At 38.0% G+C, this 13,970-nt stretch overlaps 1 protein-coding gene across 1 annotated transcript in view; it reads left to right on the top strand.

The window, feature by feature from the left end:
• Positions 1–13,970, top strand: part of TRPM7 (transient receptor potential cation channel, subfamily M, member 7) — a 146,949-nt gene that overhangs the window by 116,508 nt on the left and 16,471 nt on the right. Inside the window, exons 30-37 of the mRNA XM_011928654.1 lie at positions 2,809–2,879; positions 5,176–5,210; positions 7,383–7,408; positions 10,254–10,304; positions 10,384–10,449; positions 11,358–11,641; positions 11,773–11,855; positions 12,013–12,218. Of these exons, the coding sequence (XP_011784044.1) occupies positions 2,809–2,879; positions 5,176–5,210; positions 7,383–7,408; positions 10,254–10,304; positions 10,384–10,449; positions 11,358–11,641; positions 11,773–11,855; positions 12,013–12,218 (822 nt within the window). The remainder of the gene's footprint in view (positions 1–2,808; positions 2,880–5,175; positions 5,211–7,382; positions 7,409–10,253; positions 10,305–10,383; positions 10,450–11,357; positions 11,642–11,772; positions 11,856–12,012; positions 12,219–13,970) is intronic.

The following is a 13,970-nucleotide window of genomic DNA, read 5'->3' as shown; positions in this document are numbered from 1 at the left end:
AAAAATACAAAAAACTAGCCGGGCGAGGTGGCGGGTGCCTGTAGTCCCAGCTACTCGGGAGGCTGAGGTAGGAGAATGGTATAAATCCGGAAGGCGGAGCTTGCAGTCAGCGGAGATCCGGCCACTGCACTCCAGCCCGGGCGACAGAGCAAGACTCCATCTCAAAAAAAAGAAAAAAGAAAAAGAAAAATAGTACTACATTGTCCAGCTCACCATCACTTCTTTCATTTTTCTTTGGCATACTGAATTCAGCAACTCATAGTATGACCAAATTGGGTTTATTCCAGGAATGACAGTTGTCTTTACGTTCAAAAATATAATTATGATGATACATGATAATAGCAGATTAAAGGAGAAAAATCATGAGATCATCTTAACAGCTGCAGAGAAGGTATTTTATTAACATTCAGTATTCATTCGTAATCTCAAAAAGGATATCAACAAAAAATTATCACAAAGCATCAGATTTCCTAGTGAACTATTGAAAGCCCAAGATGGGGAGCAAGACAAGGATTCTGATTGTTACTGTTTCTGATGCCAGAGCAATAAAGCAAGTAAAATGGTAGAAGGGGCCGGGTGGCTCACGCCTGTAATCCTAGCACTTTGGGAGGTCAATGCGGGTGGATCACCTGAGATCAGGAGTTCAAGGCCAGCTTGGTTAACATGGCGAAACTCCATCCCATCTCTACTAAAAATACAAAAATTAGCCAGGTGTGGTGTTGCACACCTGTAATCCCAGCTACTCGGAAATGCAATGGGAGCGAGACTCTATCTCAAAAAAAAAAAAAAAGAAAAGAAAAGAACAAGAAATGGTAGAAGGATTAGGAGGGAAGAAAAAGAATTCTCAGTGTTTAAGATAACATAAATGTTATTTTTGAGTTCGTATGCTTATATGGGTTGAGCATCCAAAAATCTGAAATGCCCCAAAATCCAACATTTTTGAGTACTGACTGAAAGGAAATGGTCATTGGAGCATTTCAGATTTCAGATTTTCAGATGCTTTCCTGGCTGAGTATAGTGCAAATATTCCAAAAATTTTTTTAAGAAAAACAGAAATCTGAAACACTTCTGATCCCAAGCATTTCTGGTAAGTGATACTCAACCTACCTGTATTGCAGCATCCTCATATTTCAGTTTTAGGCCATGTCTGTTGACCTTCCACTAAAGAAGAGAAGAATTGAACTCTTCTCACTCTGTATTCCCAGAATGAACGAACGCACACATACACACACACATACACATACACACACACCTGTTCACCCTTTTCCACCAAGTATAGCTACAGTTTTGATTAGGTCAACACTCTAGGTTCTCTGATGTTTAACCAAATTTTTTCATGATATTCAGAATATAATGTATTCTGTCAGTTTCATCATATTGAAAACATTTTGCCCAGAGTCTTCTAATATATCTCAGTCTGGTGTTTTTGTCCTCTGCACCTGGAATACACATTTTGTTCTGAGATTTTCCTTTCTTCATTCTGAGGTTTTCCTTTATTGTACTGTAAAATTGTAAGCTTTCTTTAAGTCGATTTGTAACTGAATGTCCTGATTTTTTTGGAAGTAGGCTTAATTCTTTTTTTTTTTTTTTTCCTGAGACGGAGTCTCGCTCTGTCGCCCAGGCTGGAGCGCAGTGGCCGGATCTCAGCTCACTGCAAGCTCCGCCTCCCGGGTTCCCGCCGTTCTCCTGCCTCAGCCTCCCGAGTAGCTGGGACTACAGGCGCCTGCCACCTCGCCCGGCTAGTTTTTTTGTATTTTTAAGTAGAGATGGGGTTTCACTGTGTTCGCCAGGATGGTCTCGATCTCCTGACCTCATGATCCGCCCGTCTCGGCCTCCCAAAGTGCTGGGATTACAGGCTTGAGCCACCGCGCCCCGCCAGAAGTAGGCTTAATTCTAAAGTTCATTTCAGATAAACAAGATATGACAACAAAGGTATTATCATAAATTGGGGAAAAGGATTATTCATTGCAGCATTGTTTATCACAGGAAGAGATTGGAAACAGATCAAATGTCCATCAGTAGGAGTTTGTTTGAATACATTACCGTATATCCAATATGAAATAAAGAGAGCATCAAAAGATAATTGGGAAATCTCTGTTCTTCTGTAGAAAATCTCTAAGCTGGCTAGGCGCAGTGGCTCACTCCTGTAATCCCAGCACTTTGGGAGGCTGAGGTGGGTAGATCACCTGAGGTCAGGATTTTGAGACCAGCCTGACCAACATGGAGAAACCTAGTCTCTACTGAAAACAAAATTAGCTGGGCGTGGTGGCACATGCCTGTAACCCCAGCTATTCTGGAGGCTGAGGCAGGAGAATTGCTTGCACCTGGGAGGCAGAGGTTGTGCCACTGCTCTCCAGCCTGGGCAACAAGAACGAAACTGTCTCCAAAAAAAGAAAAAATGTCTAAGCTTAAAGTTTAAAAAAACAAAAACCTCAAGACATATATATTTCCCTACCATTTATGTTAAATATTGGCAGGGGTATGTGTACACACATACAAATATCCTAGAAAGAATATACAAGAAATGAATTATCTTTACTGTCCCCAGTCAGGGTGACTTGGGAACAGAAGGGAGATAAATATGTTTTTACTTCGTACTCTCATTTATTGTTGCCTTTTCACAATAGTTTACTCAAAATAAATTGAGTAATTTATGGGCCTCATGTACCTGTTGTGTTCAGCGTGTTGAGGAAAGTTTGAGTTATCTTATGAAGGTTATACTCTGCCTGAAATACTTTGTATTTGGTTAGTTGGTATTCATAAAACTTCAGTTGTATAGCTTTTTTATATTTTTAAATTTTCTTTTAGCAGAGAAAATCAGTAGAAGGCCATCTACCGAAGACACTCATGAAGTAGATTCCAAAGCAGCTTTAATACCGGTTTGTAGATTTCAACTAAACAGATACATATTATTAAATACATTAAACTTTTTTAGGTAAGATCTACAAAGTGGTGACATTTGGGACTATATCAAAAATTCAAAAAAAATTTTCTTAGAAAACTGACTTTAGCAAAGTAGCAGTTACAGAAAAGTTTCTTCTTACAGTGAATAGTCAGGAATTGTAAAGAAAAATATATGCAGAATAAAGGCAGAAATCTCTTTGTTTGAGTTGAAGCTAATTATATGAACTCATTTCCAGCTAATTGCGATAATAATTGATTTTGCAAATTCCCTTTAAAAGCATACACTGACAAGACAAAAAGCTCAGGAAAAGACAAAAATTACTCCTTTACAATCAAGTATATATAAGTCAGTGCTCATAATTTTGCTCAAGAAAATAGTGACTTACATTCAAAATATATCTGTTCTGGCATAGAGAGATTATGTTGTTAAAATCATGTTATTAAAAAACGTTATTTCAGTGGGGAAAGAGGTTGGTTAAAGAGATTCACAGTAACAAATCCTCCTTTCTGGAGGGACTCTTCCTGACCCTGAGCTGCACAACTTTGCAACAAATATTAAAGCTTTGCCAAAGATGACCTCACAATGGCAGTTTAGAACTCGTGGGAGTCAACTTACATAAATGGTATTTGATTTCTGATAAGATAGTGGCATTATTGGTTACAGATGACAAAACAAGTATGTTTAAAGTGATTATAGACATAAAAAAGTTTTAAATATAAAACATGAGAAAAGAAGGAGATACTATTAAAAAAGACTGGCAAATTTGAAAAAATTAGAAATTAAAAAAAATCTCAATGGGGGCTGGGTGCGGTGGCTCAGTAATCCCAGCACTTTGGGAGGCTGAAGTGGGTGGATCACTTGAGATCAAGAGATCAAGACGTCTGGCCAACATGACAAAATACTGTCTCTACTAAAAATCAAAAATTATCTGGGTGTGGTGACACATGCCTGTAATCCAGCTACTCGGGAGGCTGAGGCAGGAGAATCTCCTGAACCAGGGAGGTGGAGTTTGCAGTGAGCAAGATTGCACCACTGCACTCCAGCCTGGGCTTCAGAGTGAAACTCCATCTCAAAAAAAAAACAAAAAAACAAAAAAAACAAAAACCCACTCAGTGGGAGTTAATTAACAGATAAGGCACATCTGAAGGGGGAATTACTAAACTGGATCAAAATGCAACACAGAACCATAATTAAATGGATTAAAGTAATAATAATAAATTGTCCACAAGATGATTAAAGTAAAAAAAAAGATAAACTACATAATAAGATGGAAAATTTGTTCAAGCTAAAGAGATATGGAAGACATATCTAACTGGCCTTGAGAGAGTAGACAAAATTTGAAGAGATTAGAAATGGTTTAGAATTTTACAAAATGATGACATATGTGAAGATTCAAATTCAGGCAGAATGAGTCTCAAAGTGGGGAAGTGAAAATAAACCCACACCTAGGAACATGATAAAGCTGCAGAATAAAAACCATATGCACATACACACAACAAAGGCAGCAGTGAAATATGCCTAAATGTCATGAGCATTCACAGCTTACATGCTTTTAATGTTTCTGTTTGTATTTTGATGTTTATTTGGCAAGGGTCACATTATTTTTAGAATCACAGAAACAAATGTGTGTGTGTGTGTGTATATATATATATATATATATATATATATTTTTTTTTTTTTTTTTTTTTTTTTTTTTGAGACGGAGTCTCACTCTGTCGCCCAGGCTGGAGTGCAGTGGCACGATCTTGGCTAACTGCAACCTCCGCCTCCTAGGTTCAAGTGATTCTCCTGCCTCAGCCTCCCAAGTAGCTGGGATAGGCACCCGCGACCACGCCCAGCTGATTTTTGTACTTTTAGTAGAAGCAGGGTTTCACCAGGTTGGCCAGGCTGGTCTTGAACTCCTGACCTCAGGTGATCCACCCACCTTGGCCTCCCAAAGAGCTAGGATTACAGGTGTGAGCCACCACGCCCGGCTACAAATGTATATTTTAAGAGAATAGAATTGTCTTCAAACAATATAAAAATTCATAAAGAATAGAAAGACTATGTTGTGGGAAATAACAAAATTTTTTATTCCACCTTGTTGAATAGCCTTATGGTAGTTACAGTTACAATAAATAAATTTATTGTTTTATGAAACAACTTTATGTTAATTTTTTAGCCTTTCATTCTTAAAATATAAGAAAAAAAGTTAAATAGTTATGCTTCATCTAGAGATTTTGGTCTTTAAAGTTTTTGTGTGTGTGTGTGTGTTTTTTTTTTTACTGAAGGATTGGTTACAAGATAGACCATCAAACAGAGAAATGTAAGTAAGCTTTTTCTCACCATTAGCTTGAAAAGTATCATAGTTATTGAATGTTGTCTTCTTTCTTGCTCTTTGCATCATCTCTTTAACATTTCTTTATGAGTGTTGATTGATTATTCTAGCATCTCCTCTCTTCACATAGATGAGGTTAGGGGAACAAGTTTATTATGAGTTAACACATAAGTTAAAATTTATTATTTTCATATAGTTGTACTATAATTACAACTCTACTAAGGTCTTCATCATAGTGATGCAATTCTGATTTTATTATTTAGTCCTGTTTCTAACTTATTTCTGAATAAATTTGTTGAGAGACTTAGTTTGAGACTTTAGTTTTGTACTTGCTTGATTTCTCTATCCATCATTCTAATCAAACCTTGCATCTGCTTTTGGAAAGCACTTTGATGATTAGAGCAATAATACACAGTATATATTAGAAAGCCTGATCCACTAGAAAGCTGATGTGGTAATCCAAAACCGAAAGTGGAAACCATAGGCAATCTGACAGGTTATTGTCCCCAGAAAGTAAAACTTTCTGGTACAGATTAGACATAAGGGTAAAGACGAATCTAAGATAATCTAAGATAATCTCTGTGTTTCCATCCTAGGAATTAGTATTGTAGAATTCCAAAGGATATGGGGGGGGGAGTCTTGTTTTGACACGCACCTGATACTGGAAGCATGGTAGAGTTATTCTCTCATATGGATTACTTGAGCAGAGAGGCTAATTTGGGGGAAATTTTTAATTCTGCAGTGTTTTTCCCCCTTCTGTGAATCAGAAATAAATCTGGATCAGGCATAGTGCTTCACACCTGTGATCCTAGCACTTTGGGAGGCCAAGGTGGGTGGATCGCTTGAGTGTTGGGGACCAGCCTGAGAAACATACTGAGACCCCATCTCTAAATTAGGTGGGCATAATGGTATGCACTTGTGGTCCCAGCTACTGAGGAGGCTTGAGGCAGAAGGATTGTTTGAGCGCAGTAGTGAGCCGTGATTGTACCACTTCACTCCAGCCTGGGCAACAGTGAGACCTAGTCTTAAAAAAAATATTTTTTTTAAAAAAGAAAAGAAATCTGAATCTATAGAGAAGAAAATAAACCTGAGCCACAGATAAGCAGCTGCTCAAATTGAGTTTCCTGACCCTGAAATGGCATTTGGAAGACCCACTATAGTCAGACCTGTTCAAGGAATATTTTCTTTTGTAACCAAAGCATAGGATGTAAATACAGAATAGGTACTTCAAGTTGGTGTTAATTCTGGTTTCTAACAGCAGAACATTGTCTTGCAGAATGCTGACCCTGATAATTACCCATAAAGGTGGAGTTGATTGGCAACCCTTTGAGTGCTGAGAAAAGAGTGATTGATTAGCAGCAGGCAAAGGAATGATGTTAGGTTCAAAATACTTTTTGTAAGAAAATGTTTCTATTAAGGTGAAAATCAACAGGAAACAACAGGGTCACATAGAATGTAGGAGCTGGAAAGAGACAAGGTTATTTACTCCCAAGGTCCTTTCTGGATCTGGTCCTTTCATTCCTGAGCAAGGATACATAGTTGTATAATGAAAGTGCTAACTCTCTAACCCGTTTTCCTTTATTCTCATTCTGTTCTCTTTTCTGCTGTACCTGTGTGTCTAATTGACACTGGAATCCTTGGAAGTAAAAGAAGCTCCATTTGGTGTCTCCATATGTTGTTATAAATAAATACAGTGAACATTGGGGAGAAATATTTTGCAACATTAGAAACTAAGAGGCAAAATGACATCTACTTACTTTTCTGTCAGTTCTTTGTCCATCAGTTCTATTGAAATATTTCTAGTATCCTGCAAAGTCATCTCAATGTATTGTTAAAGTACTGGAATGAATCTCCACAAATACAGAAGTTATGAAATAGTTTATTAGTATAGAGCCTTCAATTTGGCACCAAACTACTAATAATATTTAGGCATAAATTGGAGATACAAGTTATTAATAAGGAGATAAATATGTATATATGGATATATATCTATATATGGATTGAGATTGGCTTAAGGGAAATGGCAGATATTCGAAGGGAATCAATATCAGAATTTCCTTAATATTTTTATATAATAATTGTATAAAATCAAAAAATTAAATGATAGCCAAAATTTATACCATAGCACAGCTTATACTATATTTTTTGGTGTTTCTTTAGGCCATCTGAAGAAGGAACATTAAATGGTGAGTCTGTGTGGTAGATTTAATGTGAAAAAAATGACAATCTTACATGATCCGTTATAGCAAACACCACATTATTCTAGGTAAGACATTTTAGACTTCAAGCTAGAAAAAGCCAAGGTAGTGAAGAGTTCTTCCCTCATACAGTTTCTCCTTACTATAGATGTTTCACAAACACATGAACCACCCTGTGAGTGATATCTCTTTACTGTCACACTTCCTCCCGCCACTTGGTCTCTGCTATACAGCCTGCTCCTTTTCTAATATTCCATGTATTTTAACAAATGAAACTTTTAGTCAGCTGAATTATTCTTGACCACCTTGACTTTGTACTCACAAAGTCCTATTGCATTTACTTCCTACGTGTCTCTAAAATCCATCCTCCACTATGCATCCCACTGCTCCTTTCAGCTTAGACCGTTACTTTTTCAACCTTTTATCGAAATGTGTATAGTTCGTACACAATAGTACAGAATTCAGTAAATTCTTACAAAGTAAATACAGCCATGTAATCAGCACCTAAAAACAATTTTGCCTATATCCCTATTCCTTTGTTTCTACTTCTTACAGTCCCTCCCCCTAAAGCAATAGTTTCACCTATTTTGGGGTGTATGTGTGTGTGTGTTTGCATGTATGTGCATATTGGCTATATAAATGAAATTATACAGTATATATTGTTTTGTGTCTTGCTTCTTCCTGTTAACATATTGTTATAAAACTCATCAATATTGTTGTGGATAGTGGTAATTTGTGCATTCTCACTACTATATAAAATTTCCTTATGTGAATATATTGAATTTACTTATCCATTCTGCTATTTGGTGGTCATTTCAGTAGCTTCCACTGTATGGTTATTATGATTTGCTGCTATAAGCGTTCTTGTTCATGTTGTTTGATAAACATACATATATATTTATTATTGGCATATGCCTAGGAGTGGAATTGCTGAGTCAGAGTTAGCGTGTGTTCACATTTGGTAATTACTACCAAATAGGTTTTCAAAGTGGTTATACCAGTTTGGGGACCCTGCCTGTAGTTTTACTTCTTGTCTATGTTCTATTCTGTCACCAAAATGATTTTTCTTCCCCGCCCCTGGCTGAGATGAAGTCTTGCTTTGTTGCCCAGGCTGGAGTAGAGAGTACAGTGGTGTGATCTTGGCTCACTGCAACCTCCGCCTCCCAGGTTCAGGCAATTCTCCTGCCTCAGCTTCTCGAGTAGCTGGGATTACAGGCTTACACCACCACGTCTGGCTAATTTTTGTCTTTTTGCAGAGAGGGGATTTCACCATGTTGGCCAGGCTGGTCTCTTAACTCCTGACCTCGTAATCTGCCCACCTCAGCCTCCCAAAGTGCTGAGATTACAAGCGAGAGCCACTGTAGCTGGCCTGATTTTTCTAAAAGATCTGATCTGGTCACTCCTCCACTTTACATTTTTCCCCATTGTTGTTTAATAAAATCCATTGTTCTTCTCTAACATACTAGGCTCTTAATTTCCCCCCCCCCCGCCACCTGCCCAATATTAGGCTCTTAATTCCACGCCTCTCCTTGCCCCGCCAAGGCAGGATCTCTCTGTCACCAGGTTGGAGTGCACTGGCACAGTCTTTGTTCACTGCAGCCTCAACCTCCTAGGCTCAAGCAATCCTCCCACCTCTTCCTTAGTAGCTAGGACCACAGGTGGGCGCCACCTCGCCCGGCTAATTTAAAAAATTTTTTTTGTTGATATGGGGCCTCGCCATGTTATCCAGGCTGGTCTTGAACTCCTGGCCCCAAAGCAATCTTTTCATCTCAGCCTCCCAAAGTGTTGATGATTACAGGTGTGAGCCACTGTGCCTGGCCTCCTCTTAAAAATTTGACATTCCCTGTTTCTGTAGCTTCACCTCCTGCAGTTATCCCTATATTCTTGCCCATTAATTTGTAGTCTTAGCTGCATATTCAGATCATTTGTAGAGAATCATTTATGTGATGACACATACCTACAGAATTAGAATATTTTGGAGTGACATCTGGGTGGGTGTATATCCAAAAAGCTCTATAGGTCATTCTGATGTGTATATAATTAGTCCTATTCATACTAAACTGTGTGTAGTTTCCCAAGTGTAGCATGTACTTTAAGACTTCCATGCCTTTGTAAATGAAGCCCTCTACACACCAGTACCTTGCAAAATACTCTATTTTCCCCCTTCTCTTACTCTGAGATAGCCTTTGACGTCTTCTCAACCAAAAGGCATTAGGTACTCCTTCTATATAGTCTTACAATATGTGTACACATGTATGTGTATATACACATTTTACAGTATATTTTTTTATGTTTATTATACAGTATTAAAACTGTTGGCTAACTTCCTTTTCCTGCAAGACAGTAGGTTTCTTTTTATTTGTGTTCTAGAAACTTAGCACAAAGCAGATTTGACTTGTCTTTGTCTTCTTGCTACATTTAAAGGTCAATTCCACACACACAAAAAAAAGATGAGAAAAGGGCTTTTGATGGGTATGTTTCACATTCCAGAAATTCATCTTCTCATGGTAGACCTGCTAAAATACTTACATGGCTACAGTCCTCAACCCCCAAACATGAGAATCAAAGAGAGATTTTTCTTTTTGAGTGGGAGGTATGGGAAGAGTGAGTTTATGGCAGGAGTTAGGATAGTGTGCAGCATAATGTGCTCTTCACTTGTAGGTGTCTAAATGCACAGCTAGCACAGGGAACATGTTTTATCCCTAATTTTTTCTGTTTTTGTGAGGAACAGTTACACAATGGAAATTGAAAATGATTTTATGAGCATATCCAGGTTAAAATTTTTGCTGTACTAGTACTTTTTAAATGGTCTCATTTGTTTTTGCTATTCTAGGTCTCACTTCTCCATTTAAGCCGGCTATGGATACAAATTACTATTATTCAGGTCAGTAATATTAAAAACAAAATTTAATAGTATTTTGAACCTTTACGGATTTCATTATTTCTCTCTCATTTTTATGCAGCTGTGGAAAGAAATAACTTGATGAGGTTATCACAGAGTATTCCATTTACACCTGTGCCTCCAAGAGGTAAATCCAAAAATTAAAGAAATAAATAAAAGTGAAAATTAACCCTGTAATGATTTTTAGCTGTAATATAGAATGTGGGTGGGATTACATTAAGAAGTATCAATTTTGCCCGGCGCGGTGGCTCAAGCCTGTAATCCCAGCACTTTGGGAGGCTGAGACGGGTGGATCACGAGGTCAGGAGATCGAGACCATCCTGGCGAATATGGTGAAACCCCATCTCTACTAAAAAATACAAAAAACTAGCCAGGCGAGGTGGTGGGCTCCTGTAGTCCCAGCTACTCGGGAGGCTGAGCCAGGAGAATGGCGTGAACCCGGGAGGCGGAGCTTGCAGTGAGCTGAGATCCTGCCACTGCACTCCAGCCCAGGAGACAGAGTGAGACTCCGTCTCAAAAAAATAAAAATAAAAATAAAAAAAAGAAGTATCAATTTCAAATAAAATCTTAATCTGACTACTACAAGGGTGAGGTATGTTTGAATAGAAGAAGGGAAGCATCAGAAGTGTTGAATTTCTCCATTACTGGGATATTCAGAAGCAACAATATATTCTAATTCTAAAAAGTTCTTGATCCACTGTCTAGTAATGTATATAAATTGACATCAGTGTCCATGAAAGATGGCTCTAACTTCTAAGTTTAATTCAGAAGTGTGTAGAATTTCAGTTGTTTTAAAGGTTTTCTCTAAAATGCTCAGAATTTCAAAAGTGCCTAACATTACACATGAATTCAAAGATATTATAAAAATATCCTTGATTTCTTACTTCTTGCTATTAAATTTCTTTTTATAAAACTACATCTTGGTCCATTTTATCTGTTCCTTATTTAATCAAAAATGCCTGCTAATTTTTATTTTACTTTGTCATTTTTAAAAAGTCATAATTTAATCTTAAACTGTTTCCATTCATGTTGCAGGGGAGCCCGTCACAGTGTATCGTTTGGAAGAGAGTTCACCCAACATACTAAATAACAGCATGTCTTCTTGGTCACAACTAGGCCTCTGTGCCAAAATAGAGTTTTTAAGCAAAGAGGAGATGGGAGGAGGTTTACGAAGAGCTGTCAAAGTACAATGTACCTGGTCAGAACATGATATCCTCAAATCAGGGCATCTTTATATTATCAAATCTTTTCTTCCAGAGGTGGTTAATACATGGTCAAGTATTTATAAAGAAGATACAGTTCTGCATCTCTGTCAGAGGGTAAGTGTCAGTGAATGTTTCATAGTGGAACGTAATTTAAACTTTATATTTTAACTTCTGAAATATCAGTAAGCCAAATATAATCTTAGTTTAAATATTAAACAAGGGTTCTCCCCACCCCCCTTTTATAGGAAATTCAACAACAGAGAGCAGCACAAAAGCTTACATTTGCCTTTAATCAAATGAAACCCAAATCCATACCATATTCTCCAAGGTAAATGTTCAAGTTTTTTCTGGGATCTTTTATTATATGGATAGCAGTCCCTTTTGACCTTCATTTTTGATGTTGAATATTTAATTATCCATTTTGTAGATCATTTAGAATTTTATTAACAAAACTGCTAGTAATATTTTTAACTATTTTTTATAAGGTTCCTTGAAGTTTTCCTGCTGTATTGCCATTCAGCAGGACAGTGGTTTGCTGTGGAAGAATGTATGACTGGAGAATTTAGAAAATACAACAATAATAATGGAGATGAGATTATTCCAACTAATACTTTGGAAGAGATCATGTTAGCCTTTAGCCACTGGACTTACGAGTATACAAGAGGAGAGTTACTGGTACTTGATTTACAAGGTAAATTTATTAAAATATTGCTAAGGTGAAATTCTGCAGTAGGTTCTCAGCTATTCATATGTTATACAGAATCTGCTAATTTATAGATAGATAAAATCTTAGGCCAATAGAAGCTATAAAAAAGCAAGTTAATCACAGTCATAGCATATAGCCGTCAAGGCCTTGAATAATAGAATCTGGCTATCTTTTTTTTTGTTCCCCCGCCCCCCCGCCGCCAAGACAGAGTCTTGCTTTGTCGCCCAGGCTGGAGTGTAGTGGTACGATCTCAGCTCACTGCAACTTCTGCCTCCCAGATTGAAGCAATTCTCTTACCTCAACCTCCCGAGTAGTTGGGATTACAGGCACCTGCCACCACGCCCAGCTAATTTTTGTATTTTTAGTAGAGACAGGGTTTCACCATGTTGGCCAGGCTGGTCTTGAACTTCTGACTTTGTGATCTGCCCGCCTCATCCTCCCAGAGTGCTGGGATTACAGGCGTGAGCCACCACACCCGGCCTGGCTATCTTAATTATTGTTAAGATAATATAGATGGTTTGATAAGCAAAAACATGTAAAAATTCCCTGTTCTAAGATATACAGTGTAGTATTTCAAAAGTATAAAGACTGTTTCTTTAAAAATAACAAATATCTCTATTGTTCCTGGTGTTTATATGTTACCTGTTACTGTGAACTAAACTACCTAAAAATTTAGTGTATTTAAAACAACTGCCATTTTATTTCCTTATAGTTCTTTCATTCAAAAATTTGGATGAGATAGAGTGGGAATATCTCTTCTCTGCCATCACCTCAAAAGGCTGGAATGGCTGGAGACATTGAACAGCTTGACTGGAGTCAAATGTCTGAGGTCTCTGTTCACTGTCAGCTAAATTCCTCAATTCTTCAGTGTTCTCTGTCTACATGGCTAGCTAGCTTGAGCTTGCTTAGAGCATGGTAGTTTCAGGTATTTAGACTTCTTACATAGCAGCTGGCTTCTTCTAAAGAGAAGGCAGAAACTCTTAAAGCTAGGCTCAGGACAGGCTGAGATGCCTTCTGCCCCATTTTACTGATCAAGGCAACTTATAAGGGTAGCCCAAATTCAAGGGGAGGTGAAGTAGATTCAGCAGTTGATGGGTAGAACTACATGCATCCATAGAGGGAAAAAATTGCTCATAGCCATCTTAGCAGATAGACTGTGTCATACATGTGAAAGAAAGAAAAGAAATGGTGACTGCAAGAGGGCAGGTTTGCTTGGAGTAGTGTCTGCTGAGCTTCACACTGGGTCAGAGGAAAGTTAAATTGAGCAAGTTGCCAGCTCTTCTCTTCATTATGGCTTCTATAATTTTTCTCCCTGAAGAGCAGACTTAATTTCAAATGTGAACACAGACCAGATTTTAAATTACATGAGAACAATTGTTTAGAATGTTTACTACTCAGTGACTCTTTAGTGTACAGGTATAAATATAAAAGATCTGGTGAAAAGCAAACAGGTATTGATTCAGCTCAAGAATGAAAATCTATGTAAAAACAACTATGCTTTTTTCAATAGTTCATGCCTTTACTATAATGATTATGGGCCGGGCGCGGTGGCTCGAGCCTGTAATCCCAGCACTTTGGGAGTCCAAGGTGGGCGGATCACGAGGTCAAGAGATCGAGACCATCCTGGCTAACACGGTGAAACCCCCGTCTCTACTAAAAAAATTCCAAAAACTAGCCGGGCGAGGTGGCGGCGCCTGTAGTCCCAGCTACTCCGGAGGCTGAGGCAGGAGAATGGCG

This window comes from Colobus angolensis, unplaced genomic scaffold (assembly GCF_000951035.1).
Source record: "Colobus angolensis palliatus isolate OR3802 unplaced genomic scaffold, Cang.pa_1.0 Scaffold78, whole genome shotgun sequence".
Lineage (NCBI taxonomy): Eukaryota > Metazoa > Chordata > Mammalia > Primates > Cercopithecidae > Colobus > Colobus angolensis.
Note: the sequence above shows the minus strand (reverse complement) of the source record. Positions and strands in the feature narration are given on the sequence as shown.